The 22,338-nt window shown below is 37.8% G+C and overlaps 2 protein-coding genes across 2 annotated transcripts; both read right to left on the bottom strand.

Moving 5' to 3' along the window:
- Nucleotides 1-961: 961 nt before the first annotated feature.
- Nucleotides 962-18,406, bottom strand: LOC137941892 (ultraviolet-B receptor UVR8). Its single transcript, XM_068787503.1, has 15 exons — nt 17,809-18,406; nt 17,184-17,260; nt 6,953-7,031; nt 6,215-6,274; nt 4,773-4,874; nt 4,598-4,691; nt 4,173-4,215; nt 3,984-4,029; nt 3,830-3,876; nt 3,627-3,729; nt 2,828-2,882; nt 2,603-2,669; nt 2,469-2,505; nt 1,652-1,731; nt 962-1,337 (listed from the first exon to the last, which is right to left on the bottom strand). Exons 1-15 carry the CDS (start codon nt 18,041-18,043, stop codon nt 1,215-1,217), a joined length of 1,248 nt encoding a protein of 415 aa, XP_068643604.1. The 5' UTR covers nt 18,044-18,406; the 3' UTR covers nt 962-1,214.
- Nucleotides 18,407-19,528: 1,122 nt separating this feature from the next.
- On the bottom strand, nt 19,529-21,465 carry LOC137941480 (UPF0481 protein At3g47200-like). Its single transcript, XM_068786919.1, has 2 exons — nt 20,625-21,465; nt 19,529-20,509 (listed from the first exon to the last, which is right to left on the bottom strand). Exons 1-2 carry the CDS (start codon nt 21,186-21,188, stop codon nt 19,787-19,789), a joined length of 1,287 nt encoding a protein of 428 aa, XP_068643020.1. The 5' UTR covers nt 21,189-21,465; the 3' UTR covers nt 19,529-19,786.
- Nucleotides 21,466-22,338: the final 873 nt, after the last annotated feature.

Raw genomic sequence — 22,338 nt, 5'->3', positions numbered from 1 at the left:
CCTATTTAATGTTATTGGTTTCATTTTTATTTTTAATTTAATTAAAAAGTAAAATTTGAAGTTGGCACCTCAACTACTTCATCTCCTTTATTATACATGTTATTTATTTTTTCTTGAATTTCCCTCCAAACATCTATTTTACTAAACTAATGAAATGAAAAGCAAGAATACCAAAAAATGCATGTTACCAAAATGGGCATAGTCATCAACCCAAAGAGGTGGTTGGATCTAGTTTACCAAACACAATAGCACAAAACTAGGTTTTTGAATTGGTGATAATGCCATCATCTAACATCATAATTAAAAATATTTGATAAAAATATGGGGGGGGAGGGAGGAGAGGATATAAGAGAACAATTACAAGAGATACAAACTCCAAAGGTCATGAGTTACAAAAAAATAGAAGGACTTCTTGTTGCTTCATTGGTTTGGGTCAAGTTAGGCTATTTGGTTTAGTTGGCCAAGTTTAATTTGAATAAGGTTTGATGTCAAGCCAATATTAGGCTTCTATGGGATTCTTGTTTTTTAGAACCCCAATAGCCTTGTGGAGTTGTGATTTTTGGACCATTTGCACTTTTTTAATTTGTCCAAATTAATGATTCTAAATTATAGAAAGTACTATATGATATTATATGTCAGGTCCAATGTGGAACAAATGTTGGGAGTTAATAGGTTTATTTAATTTCTTACCTTTTTTTTAGTTTTTCTCTTAATCTTGAGTTTATTCACAATATTAATTGTAATTCAATATGCAAAATTAGTTTCACAGTTGAAGGAACACATAAACATTCAAACCAAAAACATTACATAAATTTTTATAGTTGTTTACAATTGTATTTTAGATTGTTAATTCAATCCCAAGGGTTTTTCGCATTGGAATTAAAATATTCACTAAACATGGGTTGCCAAAAGGCACTCACAAAAAATTGCATCTAAGGTTAATAAAAATACTGCCCACGAATATTTACGCCACTTCAATTGACCATAACAACCAACTTACAAAAGCTCACCGTTACTTGGGAATATAATAGCCAACAAACTAGATTATCCAACCTAGACCCACAAAGGAATTTTTTATCAGCCAATTAGGTAATCTTGCATTGAACCAAACTTCTATTCGACATGAAATGACTATATATGATAATAAAATGAACCGATGAAACAAGAAAACTTTCCAGATAATGTACTAAAAGCTTCAAGATTCCTGAAGTATGTTATTCAGAATACTCAAATATGGCACCAGTGTGATTGAACCCGCACGATACTTGTAATGCTCTAACATTTTCTTCAAGCTTCACCTCTGTAGGTTCATAGTAGTCAACATCATTACCTTGCCCCTGCACACAATCAAATACAGTACCATCTGAGACTCAGCAATCAAGACTGCCAAAATTCAAATTCTTTTTACTTTTTTCTTCCCATTCTATAGTTGTTATGATTACTGCAGACCTAATAATCTTGAGATAATGCCTTGATGACAATGATGATTGTAGTTCCAGTACTAACTGGTGCTGCATTCTACCAAGTTAGTTTTGAAGTTCCTCTCATATTTTAAGCATTTCAACTACAATCCCATTTTGAGAAACAGAATCACACACTCTGAAATAATAAAAATGCATTGAGATGATCACACAAAAGTTGAAAAATATACCAATTGTCCTCCAGAAGAGTAACAATGATCAGAAAATGTTCCATGTGAACCTCCCCATCCCCATGTGAAAACCCTTCCACCTGGACATCAGCAGTTAAAATAGTGGTCAATAAGCATCCCTATCAGTGAAGGTAATGATTTTAAGTATAGCAATTGTGAACTTTCAATTATTTGTTTATTTTGCCTTGTTGAGTAACGAATAGACCTGCTGAACCAGAATAAAAAGAAAAATGTCAAACAACATGAATGCAGGTAAAAAAGCTAAAACTATTATGTACTTCTTGTTGCTAATCCATGTGAAATTTATTCCAAGGTTAAGAAAGATAAAACATGGAAGTGACAAAAGAAAAAATACTAATTATTCAAAATTACACCAAGGACAACTACTAGCAGGCTTTACAGCACTTACAACCACAGATATTGAGTTTACAACACAAATACTCAGTTGTTCAATATATCTGTAAACCGCTCATAAAGTCTCCTTTTTCACATGTATATGATTATTAACATACATAAGAGTCCTTTTATGAGCAATGGAACCCGCTATTGAAAAATCCATCTGCACAAGTTTCAGACCTTAACTATTCTACAAAGTTATGGAAAATAGGCTCTAAAGCCAACTCTGTGAATGCAAGCCTATGTACTTTTTTAAACCAATCATCGACTTCCAAGACATCTTCCCCATTTAACTTTTTAAACCAATCATCAAAATTAAACAAACGTTTAGAAAATGATAAATAAAAAATTATACAGAATGCATCAAACAAGAGGTACATCTAAAATATGAATTCTGACCCATATACTAGAAATTGCTTACCACAGATTGCAGCTGTATGCTTCCAACCACAAGATACCTACAGCAAAAATATCAAGAAATCATAAGTCACAGGTATGACCCGAAATATCAAGAGGAAAATAACATTCCGCTGAAGTTCAAAATGGATGCCAAACCTCTGTAACATGAAATTTCAAAAAAGGGCCTTCAACTCTTTCAGGTGATTGGGCCACATCTCTGCATCTGGCATGGATGGAAGTCTCAAATTATTCAAGATCAGACTTGGAATAGTAACTATTCCAAAATATATTGACACACATACAAGTATCTGCTGCACAGAATTTTTAAAAAACAAGGAAATAAATCTGTAATACATGGTCCTTGCATATGGTAGTGCATACCCAATGCCAAGGCAACCATTCTCATTTGATCCCCAAGCATATACTTCACCATCTCCTGTTTAAACCACAATAATGGGATATGAGAAAATAATTATTATCTTCAGAACACAACATAAAAAGTTAAAAATAATATAATGATTTTTTTTTGGTAAATAGCAAATTGGAACCTCTACCTACTGACCCACTATGCGGCCAAAAGTAAGTTGCACAGTATCACTGGGATTAATATGTATATAAAGAAATCTTGTTTAGCCTTGCTCACTAAGTTCCAAGGAACTTGAGCTCATCACTCATCATTCTGATAGCTTTTTCCCCAACTTTGCTGGGGTTAGCAATTGAATCCTCCTCCCTTCAACTCAAGTTCTAGTAGTTCTTTGAGCCCGCACCACTTCTAGCGGAGGTATCTTCAGTTTTACTGTATTTCAAGGCAAAATTGCGCTAACATGTAGAAATTTCTTGAAACTAGTATGTTATGCATAGATACCTTGAGCACCCCCTCATGCCTTTTTTTTCAAAATATCATATCTCATGGAAGTATGACCTTGGAAACTTTGCAGTTTAATATAAGTAGGCAGTTTGATAGTAATTTCCAGCAACAAAAGGAATACATAGGAATCAGTAAACCAACAAGTTGCAAAAGTGGGGAAAAAAAAGTGGAGGTCAGTAGGAGAAGAGAAGGTTCAAATTTCACCTTTATGTATTTAACAATAACCGATAATACAAGCAATTGTACAAGAAAATTATAGATTAACTTTACCATATCAAACAAGGAAAGACTAGTCTTGGGTTCAGAAAGTACTTGTGATAACGCAAGTGTGGTAACCACCACATGCAACCTCTTCACAAGAAGGCAGTTCATTGACAAGAGATGGCAATGTGGCATTTTTTGACTGTGAGAAACCCTAACATTTGTATTTTATAATAAAATACATAAATCAGTGAAACTAAAAGTGAAACAACTGACTCGATAAGCCTGTAACAGTATAAAACAGTCTCACTTACCAGCTTTTCCACTGTCCGTTCCCCAAATGCAAAAACAGAACCTTGTTCTACAAAAGACAAGACATACAAGAGAAAGCAGGAGGTAAAACAACAAGATTACACCTAGCTCACTCAAACAAATAACAAGAAGAATAAGAAATTTTCCATCATTTACCATCGATGCAAACTGAATGCATTAACCCTGCTGCAATCTTCTGAACCTATATCCCAGATCATCAAGAAACAGTCACAATGAGCCACTGTTATACTTGCATGGACTTTTAACTTTACTTCAAAGAACATTGAAAGAAAATTTAACAATTCTACAACTCTATATGTGATCGAAAGAGAAACCTCATAATACCTTTAGCCCTTCAAACTCCTTGATAAGTCTTGGTGTATATTCACTGCACAAATAAATAAATGAATAGACCAGATACATATCTTTAGAGAACAATTGCAATTTTAGTCTCATCTAGTAGGTTTATCCCACTTTCTAATTGCAGACAGCTTTCTCAATTGTGAATGGCGGCACCCTGTGTTGCACAACCAATTTTTCACTTAAAAACAGTGTCACAAACAGTATACAATATTTCCTCTGTATTTCAACATTAAGCTTGTTGATAACAAAGCTGAGAATTTAGTATAAAATAAACAAAGTAAACTGAAAGAAGATGCCCACATGAAGGTGTTCTCAGCTCCTTCCCTCACTAACAAATCTTCTCACAGTAAGAAATGAATTCTCTTTTCTGTCCAAATAAAATCTGTGACCACTTAGTAAGACCATACCTTGTGCTTCTTAAAAGCCCCATGATGTTTGAACGATGACCATGACCAAGCCGTCCAGATCCCCCAGCTCCCCAGCTCAAGATATCACCTAGGTCTAGCAAATCGTAACAAATAAGTATAAGTATAATGTAACTCACATCTGAGTTTCAAATTCTGGAAGGTCCTCAATCCTCACCTGTGACAGCAATAGAGTGCTCTGAACCCAATGCTATCATTTTTATACTTAACCCACCCAGAGATTCAACTTTGGTGGGTGCTGAAATTCTCTTGTTTGCTCCTACCAAAATTGCAAGTTACCTAAAAATTCTCAGAGATGCTTATGTAAGGGTGACAAACTCGATACTAGAAATGACATACTCAAGACTATAAAATCAATAAGACCAACAGAACATAGAAGCCAAAGCAAGGGGAATGAAAAGCAGGCCAAATGAAGGCTATTTTTGTACAAGAACAATCTTGAAATCCCTTATGTATACCTAACATGATAACAATTGAACTTCAAATATATGCCACAGCTTTCTTTTATCTACCTTTATTAGTAATAACAAACTAGTCAGGAACAGATTACATAATTGGCCCTGACTTCGCTCCTTTAACACTTTAATTTTTAGTTGTATGAAATAAAACTAGTGAACTTAAATCTATTCGGCACTCTAATTACTGTTATGCCACTACTTATTTACAACTTGACAGGTTCATCATGTAATATATTTTCATACGTTCACAATATAACAAGTACACAGTAACAAAATGTGGATTGGGCCTTTGGCTCAATGACCACATGGGGAGTTGTTCTGAGGGTCAGGTCTTGGGTTCAAGTCTCACTGGGGTATTGGGTGTAATGTGCACGTTATCAACATTCTAAAAACAATGCACAATAACAAAATCGTAAGTGAATTTTGCATAAACCTTAGCCTTTTTTCAAATTTTATCTGGATCCTCAACCAGAACCAAAATTATTGATTGGACTCACAATTAATTTTCTATGGAAACAATCGAGATTCAGGTTACAGTTTTATATCCTAAACTGCGTATGTCTAGCCTTCTTACATCAACAAATCCTTATGGTAGAGATTTGATTTGTAAGATTTTGAGTTACAAAAAATCTCAAATACTACCATCAAACAGGATTAAGTTAGAGAGCAAGATCAGCATTTAGAAGTTATCAATTCCTCTCCTACAAACTTCTCTCAGTATCCCCATTCTTTTTGTGACATAACCAACTTCTTACCATCACTATCATCCTCAAAGCTCTTCATCCAACTATATCTGGATCAGCTCTAAATTCTGTTCAACTAAAAGTTTGGTTTCGTGGTTTCATCATACAGGAATCAGTTCTTGTATCCTATGATGTTCCCACATTCCATGCTACTTCACACCCATGTACAAGTAATTCAGAAGGTATAGGAGAAAAGTACACAAATCTATAGCAAGTCCCCAAACTTCTTCAACATAATTAACATATTTTCTTAAAAAACTATAATTAGAATGACAATATAACAAGCGTGAGAAATCACAGAATTGAATTGAATCCTATAGTGGCAGCAAACAGTACAAATTTGGTTATAATCAAATTATTGGTATGACATAGTTATTAGGAGTTTAAGACGACATTACTTTTTCCAAAACCGAGCTGGCCACTTGAGTTATTTCCCCACATGTAGAGTTCTCCATCCACTACAAATATCACACGATCATTAGTCGCAAAGTCAAAAATAATAATCCATTGCAGCCAACATAAGTAAGATGCTTGCTCACTAATCTATGTGGGACTATTCCTTAACACTCTCCCTCACGTGTGGGCCCTCTTTTGTGACTCTACAAGTGGATAACAAAACTTGGATTATTTCCCCACATGTAGAGTTCTCCATCCACTACAAATATCACATGATCATTAGTCGCAAAGTCAAAAATAATAATCCGTTGCAGCCAACATAAGTAAGATGCTTGGCCATAAATCTAACATACGGTCATGAATATTGGGACATGTGGCCAATATTTATTTCAGCTGCTATCTCACTTCTTTCTGATTGGATACTTTTAATCAGTGTTTACTTTACAATTTCAAAAATCTCTTTTTTTTTTGGGGGGGGGGGGCGCTTCTAAAGTTGTACTCGGATCACCAATTTAAATTCCAGGAGATATATGCATTGGTTGAGGACTAAAACACTCTAAGAGAGAGAGAGAGAGAGAGGTTGAACTAAAAGACTATGAGACTGCCACCACATGATTTATACGTCTTCTCTATACTAATTCAAATACCAATCAAAAGACTCTGAGAAAGGATTTTTTGTGCAAACATAATCAAGTGATCTGACAAGGTCTGGGCCCTCTTTTAGTGCCTCAACTTCTCACCTGTTATAGCTGCAGAATGATAGAAGCCTGCTGCCACTCGGATAATTTCCTTGGAAAAACCAGAAACTTCAAGTGGCTCCTGCAAACAACTGACTGTTTTAATATAAGTTCTTGAAATCCACCAAATAGACTGATTGGTAACCCTAAAAAGAAGATCTATTGAAATTTTCTTTTGATCACTTTTACCAGAACTAAAAATTAAACATGTGTATTCTTTCACCTTTGGGCAATTTCACATTATTACAGTTTTCAACAAAAAAAATGTTTCACCACTGCTACTATTCCAACTCTTTAAAAAATTAGAGATCAGTGACAAATAATTCCAAAGTAACAAAAAAGATTCTTGGTTTTATAGAACAAGGAATAAATGATTGTTTTTAAAAATAAAAAAGGAAAGATGATTGTATTACATAACAAGGCAGAAATGATTCGGATTGAATGTGAAATTTACATCCCTCGGTTGTTTTGCAACAAACTAGAGTGTTGAAGTAGTATGAATGTCATCTCTTGTAATTAAGTGAATATGTGGCATACGTTGTAATTATAGGAGTTTTCAAGTTCTTTTTCCTTTTACTCATGTACTAGGATTTCTACCTTTTTTTTAAAGGATGTATATATATTAACAGAGAAAATTTACAAAGGAAGAGGGAGCAAATCCCTAACAACTAGATATTGTAGGGTTGCTTCCTGCTTGGCAAGCACATCTATTGCCGAATTTGCAGATCACGGAATGTGAGACCAAATACAAGAGAAGAGTGAGGCAATTTCTAGAATCTCCCAAAAAATGTCCCAATGGCGCCATGGGGGAGAGGATGCACAATCGCACCAACCAATAACCACCTTCGAGTCCCCTTCAATGTGGAGCGGGCCACTACTGTTGTCTTCGAAAATGCAAAGCCCATTGAAAAGGTCATGGAGCTCAGTTGACGTTGAGTCAGAAATGCCTAATGGGCCAGCATACGAGAAACACTAATTGCCGGAAGGATCCATGATAACTCCCCCAAAGCCAGCAATCCCGGGATTACCAAGAGAAAAACCATCAAAATTCAAGTTTAGGAAACCAAGCTATGGAGGAGTCCATTCCTGCATGACTTGGACCTTGGTTCCAATCAGCATCTTTGCCATGTTGCTCCAATTATCTCGGATAGAGGAACCCACAAAGGAAGAAAAGGGCTTTTTAGTAAGAAGCCAAGCAGAGATTTGGCCCGACACATGTTCAACGACCCTTACCACAGATTCACATTTGGCATCAAAACGCCTACAGTTGCGTTCATTCCAAACTATAAATAAGAAATTGAGGGGAGGGCATACAAAACTCGAGCTCTCCAAGCCTCCTTTCTCCATCTCTTGCCTCACGTGCTCCTAGTCTCTCTTTCCTAGATTCTCCTTTTCTTTTTTCTTCCTTCTTTCTTCTTCTTCTCCTAAACCCTAGTTCTTCTAATCCAAAAACCCTAGATCTAACATAGTATCAGAGTAGGGATTCTAGGGTTTCAAATAAAGTTGCTCCAACAGCATTAAAAGTGCACAAAGGAAGAGTTTTTCCAACCATTGAAGGAGGCAAAGTGCTGGATTTTTCAAATTCCAGCAAGGTTCTAAATCAGATAATTGTTTTCTAGCCATTGAAGTTCGTTTTAATTCAGATAAAATCAAGTCCTAAACATCCAAAGGATCTTTTAATTTCAGTTTGCATGATCTATTGAAAACTGTGTCCTTTCTTACCCATATATGGCTGAATTCCGAATTTTTTTGTAGGCAATCATTGCTCGATTGTTTAGCGATAAAATTGACGCCAAAACTTCAGTTTTTGAATTTCGAAAACTTCCTCTTGTTGCTGGCTTCAATCTCCTCTTGTTGAATGTTAAGATTGGTTTTCAAATCAATGAAACCCTAAAGTAGGGTTTGAAGTTAATTGTTGAAGAAAGTTATTTGTTTAAGTCAGCCTTCAATCCCACTTTAAAGTTGTGTTTTTCGTTGGTTAATTATCAATTTTTTCCAGCATTGAATCAGTGTTTAATTGCTGGTATTGATTCATCACAAGTTCAAATTCCAATTATGTGTATTTTGCTTCATACATAAATTCAATTTTTCATAGAGTTGTTCATCATCTATTCAGCCATACTTGTGAAATGGTGTTGATTCTAGTTCTGAAATTGTGTGTTTGCTTTGCTAATCTCTTGAGTTAATTACAAAATAAAGTGTTTTTAATTGATCTAGCATGGCAGAAATCTCAAGTAGTTCTTCTTCTTCTTCTTCAACATATGCTGATTTCAGCAAACATGATCCCTTGAGAATTACTACAATTCCTCTCAAAGATTAAGTAACTACTTGTCTTAGTCTCAATCAATTAAACGTTTTCTGATTACTAAGGGACCTTGTTGGGCACATAAACCAGCCTCTTATGCATGTTGATGAGCCTTCCTATAACAAGTGGTTAAGGGAAGATACCCTACTTATCAATTGATCAATAAATAGTGTGGAAGAACAAGTTGCAAATAATGTTATTCATTTGGAAACAGCAAAGGAAATCTGGGATACATGTCTTGAATAATATTCTACTCCTAACAATATTGAAAGGATTAATGACATAATTAGAAGATGTGCATGACAAAGCATAAAGACAAGCTTCATGAATATTTTACTAGATTCAAAGGTTTGCTACAGGAATGGAAGGTTACCCACCATATTCAACTGATATAGCAACTCAAGAAAAGCAAAGAGAAGATTTAGTCTCAGCTATATGCGTTGCAAATCTACAGCCTTATTTGGATATTGCCAAGTCGCAGGTACTTAGTTCTTCAACCAGACCTTCTTTCATTGATGTATGTGCTACCATGCTTAGGATTCCAGTTAAGGGATCCTCAACTCAACAAGAGCGAGTAGAAAATTCAGGAATATTCTCTCAAAGAAGGGAGTGTAACAGCTATGGAAGAGGAAGAAGAAGAAGTGTAAAATCATATGGTAGAGGGAAAGGAAGAAGTGTGAGTGAATCCAATTCTAAATCTTCAAACATTGGTCAGAACTGAAAGTGTACCTTCTATGATCTAAACAACCATCAGGTTGACAAGTGCAGGAATTTACATAGTAAGCCGGCGTTCTTCAAGACCAATCAATCCTCAGCTACTACTATAATAGCTCAACAAGGTGTTACCTCTGATCATCCTAAAGGGAAGATGGTTCTTATAGAAGAAGATTATGATTTATTCAAAAAATTTAAGAACCTGATGGCTCCTCCTCCGAGTACCACTGTAGCTACAGTTGCCACTACTGCTACATTCTCCTTTTTCTCATATTCTAATCCTTAAATCCTAGTTGCCTCTGGACACCTTACCGGCAGAATAGATAACATATCTTCCTTGACCCATTGTACTATGGACCAATTTGTATCCATTGCAAATGGGTCTCAAACAAAAGTTCAGGGTATTGGTACATCCTCTTTATCTCCCTTCGTCCACTTTCCAATGTGTTATTTGTACCTCAATTCCCACTTAACCTCATGTCTATTAGCCAGTTAACCAAAAGGCTTAATTGCTTTATTATGTTTTTTCCTTTTCATTGTGTTTTTCGAGACATCAAGACGAAACAGGTGATTGGAGGCGGTTCTGAGAGAGGAACTCTTTACCTTATGGATCTAGCAATTCTAATAGTTGTAACAGCAACCAATAAAGAAGTCATACAATGGCACAACAGGTTGGGCCATCCTTCCTTGTCAAGTTTAAAATCATTAGTTCCCCCTTTAAAATCTCTTTCTCAATTACCTTGTAAGTTTTGTGAGCTTGGGAAGCACACTGTGTTGTTTTTCAGTCTAGGCAAAACAATATATCGTCTAGTCCTTTCTCTTTAATTCATTTAGATGTGTGGGGACCTATTTTTTTGAGAAAGGTGGAGACTTGTTAATGTCCCGAATATTTCAGTCTAAGTACTTTGTGATTTTTGTGGATACATGGGTTACTTGGTTATATTTGATGCAAGATAGATCTAAGTGTTTACTATCTTCAATTCTTTTTGTGCTATGGTTGAGATACAATTTCAAAAGAAAATTCAGATATTTAAGCCTAATAATGCCAAAGAATATTTTTTCTCTCAATTTTAGAATTTATGCCAACAAAAAGGCATTATCCATCAACCCTCTTTTGTGTACATACCACAACAAAATGGTGTCTCATAAAGAAAGAGCATGTGTCTTGTTGAAGTTGCACGGACACTTATGTTGTCCATGAATATCCCTTAGTTTTATTGGCTATATGCAGTTCTCACTGCTTGTTTTTTTTTTTTAATAAATTGCATTTCTTCTAGTGTATTACATGATAGTACAACATTCTCCAAGTTAGTTCATGACTCATTTGCTTTCCCATTACCACCTTGTGTTGTTGGCTATGTTTCATTTCCTCATAACAGAGGTCCTCACCAAAATAAGTTTAACCCTAAGGCTCTTAAGTGTATTTTCCTACGATACTCAAAAAATCAGAAAGATTATGGGTGTTGTTCTCCTAGTCTCAAAAAGACATTTGTCTCTACCGATGTGACTTTTTTTAAGATCAACCATATTTTTCCGCTAGCTCTCCTCCAACTTTTACACCTTCCGCATGGATACTTAGGCCAGTTGTTACATTGAATCACCAATTTCAGTATAATGGCAAGTCATCTTCGACATCAAAGATTAATCTCTCCTCCGACCAACCACTCACATGTGGAGTCTTCTGATGCTTCTAAGGAAACTCTCCTCCATCTTCTCCTGTTGTATTTAGCCTACCATATGACACCAGACCAATTACGCTCCGTAAAGGACCTCAGACCACTGCTATTAGACACCCATCTACCTCTTATCTCATTGGTAACTATGTTTCCACACACTTTCTATCAGAACCTTGTGTTTCAGTCTTGGCTACAATGTCATCCACCTCCATTCCTCATACATATGATGAGGCATTACATGATCCAATATGGAACACTGCCATGGATGAGGAGGTCTAGGCCATGTATAACAACCATACTTGGCATTTGACTTTCCTTCAATCAACTAAAAAGGCAGTGAGCTGCAAATGGTTGTTTAACCTCAAATATAACCCTAAGGCACCGTGGCCAAGTATAAAATTAGACTAGTAGCCAAAGGCTACACTCAGTCTCATGGTATTGATTATAATGAGACTTTTTCTTCGGTATCAAAGATGAATTCAGTACAATTTCTTATTTCTTTAGCAGCCAATTCTAAATGGGTTATCAATCAGTTGGATGTTAAAAATGCATATCTCAATGGTGAACTATCAGGAGAGGTCTATATGAGCCAACCACCAGGTTATGTGGTTGAGGCAGAGAAAGTATGTCGCCTAAATAAGGCAATTTATGGGTTGAAACAATCCCCTCATGCTTAGTTCAATAAATTTACTATTAAGGTTATTCGACTTGGGTTCACACGATGTGAAAATGATCACTCCGTGTTTACAAAAAGATCTGCAAAAGGTATGATTCTCATAGTTGTTTATGTTGACGACATTATTATTACTAGGAGTGATATTAAGGGTATTCAGCAAACAAAAAATGATGTAAATAAAGAGTTTCAAACTGAACACCTGACTACTCAAATATTTCCTAAGTATAGAAGATTTTCAATCCACTCATGGCATTATCTTGTCTCAAAGGAACTATGTCCCCAATCTATTAAAAGAAACTAGAATGCTTGGATGTAAGCTCTTTTTTTTTTTTTTGAAATGATGTGTATAAACTATAAAAGAGAGTGAAGAGTACAAACAAACCTAACTAGGAGGGTCTTCCTCCACAACAAGGTGTTGGAGTGAAATACCCGTCTTAGCCTTATGTTTGCCAAATGATTGGTGGAGCGAGGAATGTGCTTCCAATTACAATTTAAAGAAGAAATTAAATTACAGATTTCTGAATACATATCCCAATGGCGCCACAGAGGTTTGATAGATTTTGCACACCAGTCGATGACATTCTTTGAGTCCCCTTTGAAGTAGAGGGCCCCCCTGAGCCGGCTAGTGAATACTTTGATTCTATTCAGCAATCCAAAGATTTTTGCAATTATGGAGTCGGAGATACCAAGAGGGCCTGTGAAGGAGAAAAGGAGATAACCATTTGCATCGTGAATGACCCCTCCATAACCTACAGAACCCGGGCAGCCAAGAGTGCTTTCATCAAAGTTTAGCATGAAATGGCCCGTTGGTGGAGGGACCCAGGTAGCCATGATCGGGGGGCGGGAAGGCCGAGACAACCCAACGACCAGCTGCCAATTTCCTCTGAGATTGGAGCTACTGAGGTTTCTGAATTCTTTTCGGATCAGGAGCTAGATAGAAACTTGGCCCGTAATGTTATCAGACAAGATTTCAGTGGGGGAGGATTTAAATTCGAATTTTTTCATGTTTCTTTCTTTCCATAACCCCCATATGATGTGCCCAATGCAGCATGAGAGAAGCATTTTTCCAAGCTTTGGGAGACTAGCACCAGTGAATGAAAGGATAGTGGATGGAAGATTTTGTGTAGCACAGTATTGGAACCCAATTTTATTTAAAAGGTTTGTCCAAACAGTATGGGCATAGTGTCAGGATAAAAGTATGTGATTGGCCGTTTCTGGAGAAATTTGGCAAAAAGGGCAATAAGGATCAGGGACGGTGGTTCCCCGCCGGATTAGGGAGTCTGATGTGAGGATTTTATTTTTGCAACTCCAGATAAAGAATTTTGCGCGAGGTGGGGCAAGGAGGTTTCAAGCGGAGGCCGCTGGGTGGTTTGGCTGATTTGAGGTGGGGTTACTGAGGAAATTGTAGGCCGAAGTAGTTGAGAAAGTACCTTTTGTACAAGGTGTCCAAATCAGAGTATCAGAACTAAATCTAGGTTTGGCTGTGGAGATGCTCGAAACGAGATTAGATGCCAGAATGGCTTCAGAATCTGAGAGGTCTCTTCGGATGTTCAAATTCCAGCCCCCTGTTTCAGTCCAAAGATCTGAGATAGAGGCATCAATATTTCTAGCCAGAACAAAGATAGTTGGATTGGCCTGTCCACCAATCGGACCAAAATTTCATGGAGATCCCATTGCCAACGTAGCACTTAACAACTTTCTTAAAATTTGGGAGTAGCAAGGTTATTTTTTTCCAGGTTGGCGACAAGCAGTAGTATCTTCCTCCCTCAGTCCACCGTCCCAAAAGCTTGTTGATTTTGGCAACAACTAGGGCTCTCAAAATTAGATCAAGGAAAAGATTGAATTTCCATATCCATTTAAGGAGAAGAGCAGAATTTGTAGTGGCAGTGTCTCGAATACCCAGCCCGCCACGGGATTTTGGCTTGCAGACCTCTTCCCATTTTACCAAGTGATACTTTTTCTCACCATTTGGTCCCCCCCAAAGAAATCTTCTTTTGATGAGCTCAATTATGTCTTTAATAGAGGAGGGGCACCGGAACATAGACAGAAAGTAACCAGGGATTCCATGAAGGCAGGATTTTATGAGGACCAACTTACCGACTTTAGAGAGGAATTTCCCTTTCCAGGACGCCTAACCAGGGAAAAGATTGAATTTCCAGATGTAAGCTCATTGATACACCAATGGAACCCAATAATAAATAGTGTATTGAATATGGGGATACATCTGATGTTGGATGGTTCCAACCTTTGTTTGAAAATTAATTTATCTCACAGCCACAAGATCAAACACATCTTATTCCATGAATGTTATCAGTCAATTTATACACCAACCTCGACAATCTCATTGGATGGCAAAGGAGAGAGTACTCCTGTATCTAAACAAAAAATCAAGGTTAAAGGTTACTATATAAATGTCATGGACATACTAATATTGAGGGTTTTGCAAATGCAGATTGGGTTGGTTCTCCTGATGACAGAAAATCAACTTCTGGTTATTGTACAACCGTGGGAGGTAATTTAGTCACTTGGAGAAGGAAAAAACAGAATATTGTGGCTAGGTCAAGTGCTGAAGCAAAATATGGGGTCATGGCTCATGAAGTGAGTGAGTTGTTATAGCTCAAATCCTTAATGATAGAACTTGGGTTGAAAAAAAACCGAGCCTATGCAACTCCACTATGACAATTAGGCAGTCTTTCACATTACAACCAACCTAGTTTTTCATGAAGAAATCAAGCATATTGACAATGACTATCATTTTGTTCGGGAAAAATTGTAAGCAGGTGTCATATCCCTACAAAATGTTCCTTCCAAGAACCAGTTAACAAATATTTTCACAAAAGCTATCCTTGCAAATTCTCTCTTTATTACATGTACTAAGCTGAAATATTTGATGTTTTTGCGCCAGCTTGAAGGAGAATGTTGAAGTAGAGTGGCATCTCTTGTAATAGTGAGTGAGTTGCATAAGTTGTAATTATGGAAGTTTTCAAGTTCTTTTTTCCTTTTACTCATGTACAAGAGTTTCTACCCTTAAACTATAAATAAGAAGTTGAGGGGGAAGGCATATACAATTCAAGCCCTCCAAGACTCCTTTCTCCCTCTCTTGCCTCGCGTGCTCCTAGTCTCTCTTTCCTAGACTCTCCTTCTCTTCTTCCTCTTTGTTTCTTTTTCTTCTCCTAAACCCTAATTTTTCTAAGCATGAACCTTAGAATCTAACATAAAGGTTAACAGTAATATAATCCAGAAACTTCTTTTTTATTGAAATAATCCAACAAAAATACTAGAAACAAGGAAATGCTCTCAAAACAAAAATCATGCCATTGCAAATGAATCAATTTTTTCTGATGAGCAAATGCATAGACCTAAAGGAGCTCAAAGAAACACTGCATAATTTTTTTTATATTTATATAACATTGCTTTGGACACCTGAATTCTGAAAGTTAGTAATTTTGATTCTCTTATAGCTAGAGTCTTTCCATAGCTCTTAATATAGTTTTCAATCACAATATTTTGATTTCCCGCTCTTGTTTGGATGGTACTTGGAATGTTAACTTTAGAAGAAACTTAATGATGATGAAGCAGTCAAAATTGGGATTTCTTACCTCTTTGTTTTATGGCTGATTTATGATGAGTACTGGTAATGATCTGGAAGCTTAGTAGTGTTTTGACAGTTTCATCTTTTTACTTGTTTTTAGTGTCTGAGCTTCCTGCATTTCATACAGCATTACTCTTAGTTTGGAATGTCCCAGCCCCTCCAAAGATTAAGTTCTTTCTTGCACCTGTTTCCCAAAACTCACTTCGGATCAACTTACTAGGAGAGGGCAAGTAGCTGATAATTTAAATTTGTAAATTATTCAGATGTTGATGAGTTCGTTAGCCGCATTTTCAGCTATTATTCCCCCTCATTTTCAAGTTGGGGGGCCTTGTTGAGTGGGTTTGTTTTTACTATGTGTTTTCCAATTTCGTTTTGGGATTTTATGGTTCAATTTTAAAAAGATCATTGTCAATGCAAAGTAGAATTCTGGGGCAAACTACTTTTGCAGCAACAGTTTGAACCCTTTGGAAATAAAAGGAATAATGGAACCTTCAATGGTAAATCCTACACAGTGGGTCAGTGTTTGACTAAATTATTCACTACACTCATTTTTTGGGGTAAATAAGTATTCTTCTCTTGAAGTCCTTCCAAGTTCAACCTCAAGAAGCATTGGAAGGATATAATTGCATCTTCTGATTCTCATATCCCGACTATTGTTTGTCAGGTGCTTTCCAATGAAGGATGTTTGAAGTTAAAGTTTGATGGGCATTCAAGAGGAAATCTAGGCCCTGTTGGAGGTGGGAACTCATTAGGCACCATTTGAGCAATATGATTCATCTCAGGCAGAACTCTATGCCCTTCTATATCGTGTAAGAATCTACAGTCAGAGTTTCATTGATTTCCTAGTGATAGAATATGATTCATCATCCTATCTTTTTTAAAACTAGTTTGATCCAACTTTTGGACTCAAGTTCTCCTTGCAATTTCAAAAGAAATGTCATTCAGAAACGTAAATTGGATATCTAGTAGCAGGAATACAGGTGAATAAGAGAATAAAAAAATTCCTTCTTCAAATGACGGGAGCACTTCTCCCCAAACATGAAGCAAGTTCCAAAAACTACCCTTAACCTCAAAAGCATGCTACTAGAAAGACAAGGGTCATACCTCACCGTGAAAATGAGGAAAATTCATAAGGATAAGGAAACACTGAAATGACAAACAAACAATGGCTTTCCTAACTATTTTGAGCCAGCAATCTTGTGCACATCCAATTAGACTACAGTTTCAAATATAGGGAGAAAAAGCACAAATGTATAGGTGGAGATGCTTACAAGCACATAATTCTGCTCAGACGCTAAACCCAATTGTCCATAATCATTCATCCCAGTTGCATATACGTGCCCCTTTTCTGTCCACAAGACATATACTTGATAAGAAGAAAACACATTTTTGAAGAATTCTACTTTCAAACTCTCAGGAAACATAGGAGATTTTTTTTAAAAAAAAAACTGTCCACTGCAGCAAACTTTCCAGTGCCATGGAAAGCACGTTTACTAAATTGCATTTCAAAGACACCAATGGCAGGCATCAAAGTTAACCGAGACAGATTATCGTTAATTCAGCTTTTTATTGAATTGGTAATTTGGGCAATCAGAAAACTAATTCTTCAAAGGATCTCCATAAATCATACAGAATTGTTCATTAAAGGATTTCCATCATCATCCCAAAATTTGGCCTTCACAATGCAGGAAGGTTGTGAATCATACTCAACTTTCCTAAGCAATACTTCACAGAGTGATAAAAGAAAAAAACTGAATTAAAGTATCTTTTTGGAACTTGATCATTCTCAACTATTCAACTCCAGAAATGTTAAATTCAGAAATATTTTACTAAAATGAACAACATATTGAGAACATGAGGTACAAGGGATAGGAAGGGAAGCAAGTATAAGCGCACCCGTGAGGAAGAGAGTATGGGCCCCACCACAGGCAATGGCACGGGGACTATCATCATCATCAAAAGCAGGACAAACAGCCGGCTTCCACTGTGACTGCAGGCTGCCCAACCCCAACCTTCCGTAATCCCCATTACCCCAGAGAGCCACAAACCTCCGGTGAGTTCCAGTATGAATTCTTCTATGCAACAAAGAAGATAACGACGGTTCGAGACTCGTCGATATTCTCCTCCACATCCCGGTGCAAAAGAAAGGAATTTAAATCCTCCAAGAATTGTAAAAGAAGGAATTGGGGATGAGCAGATGGCTAGAATTTGAGATTTTGGAGAACCTAAAACTGCTAATTTTGTTAGTTGAAACGATGATAATACGAGTAAGAAGACGGTTGGAGTTGTCTGGCAGAAGATGAAACAGCAATGCAGGGAGTGTCGACGCCTCGACGTGGTCAGTCACGGAAAGCTCAGTAAGAAACTGGAAAAGAAAAAACGCGCCGAAGTAGGAACGACGGAGGAGATCAGTAGCCCAATAAATTAACGGTGCCACTATTTAAGTACAATAATCATAGTGTCACCTCTTTTATTTGGGTAGCACTGAGGTCACTTTTTCTTCTGATTTGATCTTGGTCGTGGCACTACACAATCCGCTTCATCTTGACCATCACTTGAGCAACCTCTAAGGGGATGGAAGACTTGATCCATTGACAAGAAAACAATCTTAGAAGTGTTTTTCAAAATGATGGATCATTGCAAGTACTAGAGTTGTGCCTTTGATGCATCGGTGAGATCATTACCACTATGCTCAAGTAACTTTGTGGCCTATGATCTTTTGGAGAGAGTCTTTTTTGGAGAGAATACAAAGGTTTGTTGTTGTCTCTTCTCTTGAAAAAAAAAAAGTCGAAAGTCGGATGGTGGAGAGATTTTTTGTAATGGCATGAGTAACTTAAATCGGCTTGAACAATGGAAGAAGCATCCTTTTTTAAAGAAAGGAGCAAGCATGCGGGTAGGCAATAATTGGATCATAAGACCTCATGTTTGGGCGAGTAGGAGTTGAGTCAGGGGTGTTAACTTCCTTCCCTTTGTCGTTGTCGAATGATGCCTTTTAAGTTGATGATGAGAAAGTGGAGAAGGACTCGAGAAGTAAAAATTATATGGTTTAAGATGTCAGAGGGCTCAGCATATCAACATATTCAATCAAATCATTAGTGATTTGATGCGGGTTAATGTGAAACTTGAAGACGAAGACAAAGCATTGATGTTACTGAATTCTCTACCGAATTCAAATTATGATTACGATTATGACGTGGGAAAAAAAAAACTCTCGAATTGGAGGATATCACAAGTCCTCTATTAGGTTTCTATTAGAGGAAAAAAACCAGGGATGAGACTTCGTGAAGAACTTGTAGTGAAAGATACCCAAGAACGATCTCGATCTAAATCCAGGAAGAGGAATGACAACTCTTGCTCATGTGGACGTAGGCGCGAACCATGTTAAAATCTTTGTGTTCATCTTTCTTGCTTTACTCTTTTGATCATTACTTAAGAGTTCATAAAAAAATTGCCTCACAACAAGCTTCAAGAATGGTAACAAAATAACTATAAATAAAATTCGATGGAGCTTCAAGCACACTTTTGAGTTTTTCTTTCTCAAGAACAGAGTTTTGAGGTATTTGATAAAACGCGTTTTTCTTCCCACGAAGGTGTAACTCCTTTTCTTACCATTTTCCGCCTTGTCTCTTCGGGGCGGGCCTTTCTGTGACGCTATTTCTCACCTCGTTTGTTGACTGAACCTCCAATCTTTTGACCGTTGGGAAATAATCACACAAATCTCAGCTGCTACCATTTCCTTTCAAAATCAAATCTTTCACATAAATTGAAGTGGAAAACAAACCTTGAAGATAAGCAAACAAAAGCTACAAATAGACAGAAAAACAAAAAAAATCAAAAATTGAACAGATTTATATTGTTTGGTTGGTGATTGCAGCTATTTGGTCTTGTAGAAAGAGAGAGCAGAATAGACGGTCTGTGTGAGGGTGAAACCCAGAAGAAAAGCAGCCGCAATAAGAGAAATCAAGGTCCAAGGATTCTTGAAATAAGTATCTCGCAAGTTTCGCCGCCACTCACGCACCCGCCTGCTCCAGTTCTTCATCTCCTCCGCGTAGTGCCTGTTCAGAGCATCCCGCACCTCGCAAAGACTGCTTGAAGGATCAAAGAAGACGTTCTTTGCGATGTCGTTGATCAGCTTAGCGATGGCTTCGTCACTGCCCAGTGTGCCTTCGATCAGTCCGGTAGACATGAGAAACGTGACATCTTTGACGGAGTTCATGAGACCAGACATGAAGGCCATGTAGGAACTCACGTCCCGGCCGGCGCCAGGGTGGAGCCTCTCGAAGGCGATGAAGTTGAGGAAGACGGATTCGGTGCTGTTGTCAACGCTGAAGGGGGGGAGGGTCAGGGTGCCATTACTGAAGTTTATTTCTTTTATCCCAGTTTTGGGGCTCTTCCTGAAGATAATCCCAGCGTCTTGAAGCTCGGAGGAAGAGCGGACTGCAATCGCCGGTAGACGCTGCTCGGGTAATCTTCTGAAAGGGCCTCTTGTGATTCCCTTTCGAGCTACATCCAGGACATGTAAGCCCAGAGGCATCTCCAGCATGGTGTTGGTGTTTGACAGGAACTTGTGCACTAGTTCATTTGTCGGGTGGCCGTTCTGCAATCATTTTTATTTTTTTATTTTTGAAACGAAAATTTCTTCAGACTTCAGAAGACAGAAATTAATTAGTAAATTGGAATCAAAGAACACGGAGTGGCGATTGATGTCCTACCTCATCGTTCATCCGACCATGCTCCACGGCGTAGATCCTCTCGATCACCCTCAGCGGCAGCTGATTCTCGATCATCAACAAGTCCGGAACCATGTACGGACAGATATTGAGAAACCCATGGAAGCTGAAAACAGGATCCATGTCTTCGTAATCCCTGGCGGTGGAATAACCCCTCAGAACCTCATAGAGAAAACACCCATCGAGCATCATCAACTGCAGGAAGGTCTCGCGATCGTCCCACGGCGCCTCCAGCTGCTCATAACTGTCCATGAGTCGCTGCAAGTCCCCCTCGATCGCCCGCCGGAAGTCCTCGATCGGCTTGGCAGAACGCTGGAGGAGGTGCTGCACCGCCCGATGCTTGTGCTCCTCCATGGCGCGAAGATGAAATTCCCCATGGTGGTAAGGCCCCACGGACACCAGCTGGGGGCTGTACGATCTAGGGCTGTGCTCCTTGAGGTAGGCAGGGACTCTGTAGATGCAGTGCTTCTTCCACAGCTCCTCCTGTGTCAAACTCATCCGCCGCCGGAGCTTCTCCACGTCCAGGATCACCATTTCCTTCGCCATCGGAATAATCAATCTTTCTGGGTTTCTGGCGGAGGTAGAATCAAGGTTGATTTTGGGAGTACATTTTGGAAGAACCGAAACCTCCTTTTCTCCCTCTCAAAATCCTCTCCGTCTGTTCGTTCATGGAAACTGCTTTTGTCCTTCTCAATTCCTCTCCATCCGTTGGTTCATGGAAATTGCCAGCTTGTTCTAGATTTTAGTATTTTTTTGGGGAAGGGCGAGTGATGAAGTCAAACACGGCTTTACGAATCCATCTTCATGGAAAGGGCTGGTTCGGATCATTATTCTACTTTCATGGGAATAACCATTTACACTCCCTGCTTCCTTAACGTTTTCACATTTAACTCAGATCGACATTCGCGGAGGCTCCGAGTTCCAGCGGTTCAATCACTGACATTTATAAGATCACATAAAAGAAATTAACCACTGAGGTGTAAAATAACCATAATACCCCCAAAAGGTAAAATGACCAAAATACTCCATGATGTATTTTCTAACACTCTCTCCCCAAAATAGAGCTTATATATCCAGGAGTCTCAACTTGTTGCAGAATGACAGAAACTCTCATTTTTTTAGGGTTTTAGTAAAGACATCTACCAATTGATCTCCTGATCGAAAAATACGGAGTTACTGTCTCATTTTTTTATTACCACATCTCGAATGAAGTAATAATCCTCTTCTATATGTTTAGTTCTCTCAAGGATAATCGGATTATTTATAATAAAGAATGTAGCCTGATTATCACAAAATATACTCATAGGTTTATCTTGGTTGAAACCCAACTCCCGTGAGACTGATTTGACCTACATCAACTCGCTCATCATATGAGTCAACGCCTTGTATTCAACTTCTATGCTAGATCGAGCTACAACATTCTGTTTTTTACTTCTCTAACGAACCAAATTTACTCCTAAGAAGACACAATATCCAATGGTTGACTTCTTGTCCAATTTGGACCCTGCATAATCTGCATAAGAGAAAACCTCTATATTCGTATGCTTTTAGGTTTAAAGAAAATACTTTTTCCTAGTGCCCCTTTCCCTCAAAATTCTTTGAGTAGCTTCTAAATGTATTTTCCGATGACGTTCCATAAAATGGCTCACTACACTTACTACAAAAGAAATATCAGGTCTAGTAACTATTGCATAAA

Source organism: Aristolochia californica, unplaced genomic scaffold (assembly GCF_029961685.1).
Source record: "Aristolochia californica isolate CCGP_79_NKW_82.1479 unplaced genomic scaffold, dmAriCali1.0.hap1 SCAF_9, whole genome shotgun sequence".
NCBI classification, from domain to species: Eukaryota; Viridiplantae; Streptophyta; class Magnoliopsida; order Piperales; family Aristolochiaceae; genus Aristolochia; species Aristolochia californica.
Note: the sequence above shows the minus strand (reverse complement) of the source record. Positions and strands in the feature narration are given on the sequence as shown.

Excerpts from the sequence above, each read along its gene's own strand:
- LOC137941480 (XM_068786919.1), bottom strand. The coding sequence starts at position 21,188 with ATGGCGAAGGAAATGGTGATCCTGGACGTGGAGAAGCTCCGGCGGCGG. Across the intron at positions 20,510-20,624 it reads ATGGTCGGATGAACGATGAG|AACGGCCACCCGACAAATGA; the intron begins GTAGGACATCAA and ends AAATGATTGCAG.
- LOC137941892 (XM_068787503.1), bottom strand. The coding sequence starts at position 18,043 with ATGTGGAGGAGAATATCGACGAGTCTCGAACCGTCGTTATCTTCTTTG. Across the intron at positions 3,730-3,829 it reads AACGGACAGTGGAAAAGCTG|GGTTTCTCACAGTCAAAAAA; the intron begins GTAAGTGAGACT and ends TACAAATGTTAG. Across the intron at positions 2,883-3,626 it reads CCACACTTGCGTTATCACAA|GAGATGGTGAAGTATATGCT; the intron begins GTACTTTCTGAA and ends TGGTTTAAACAG.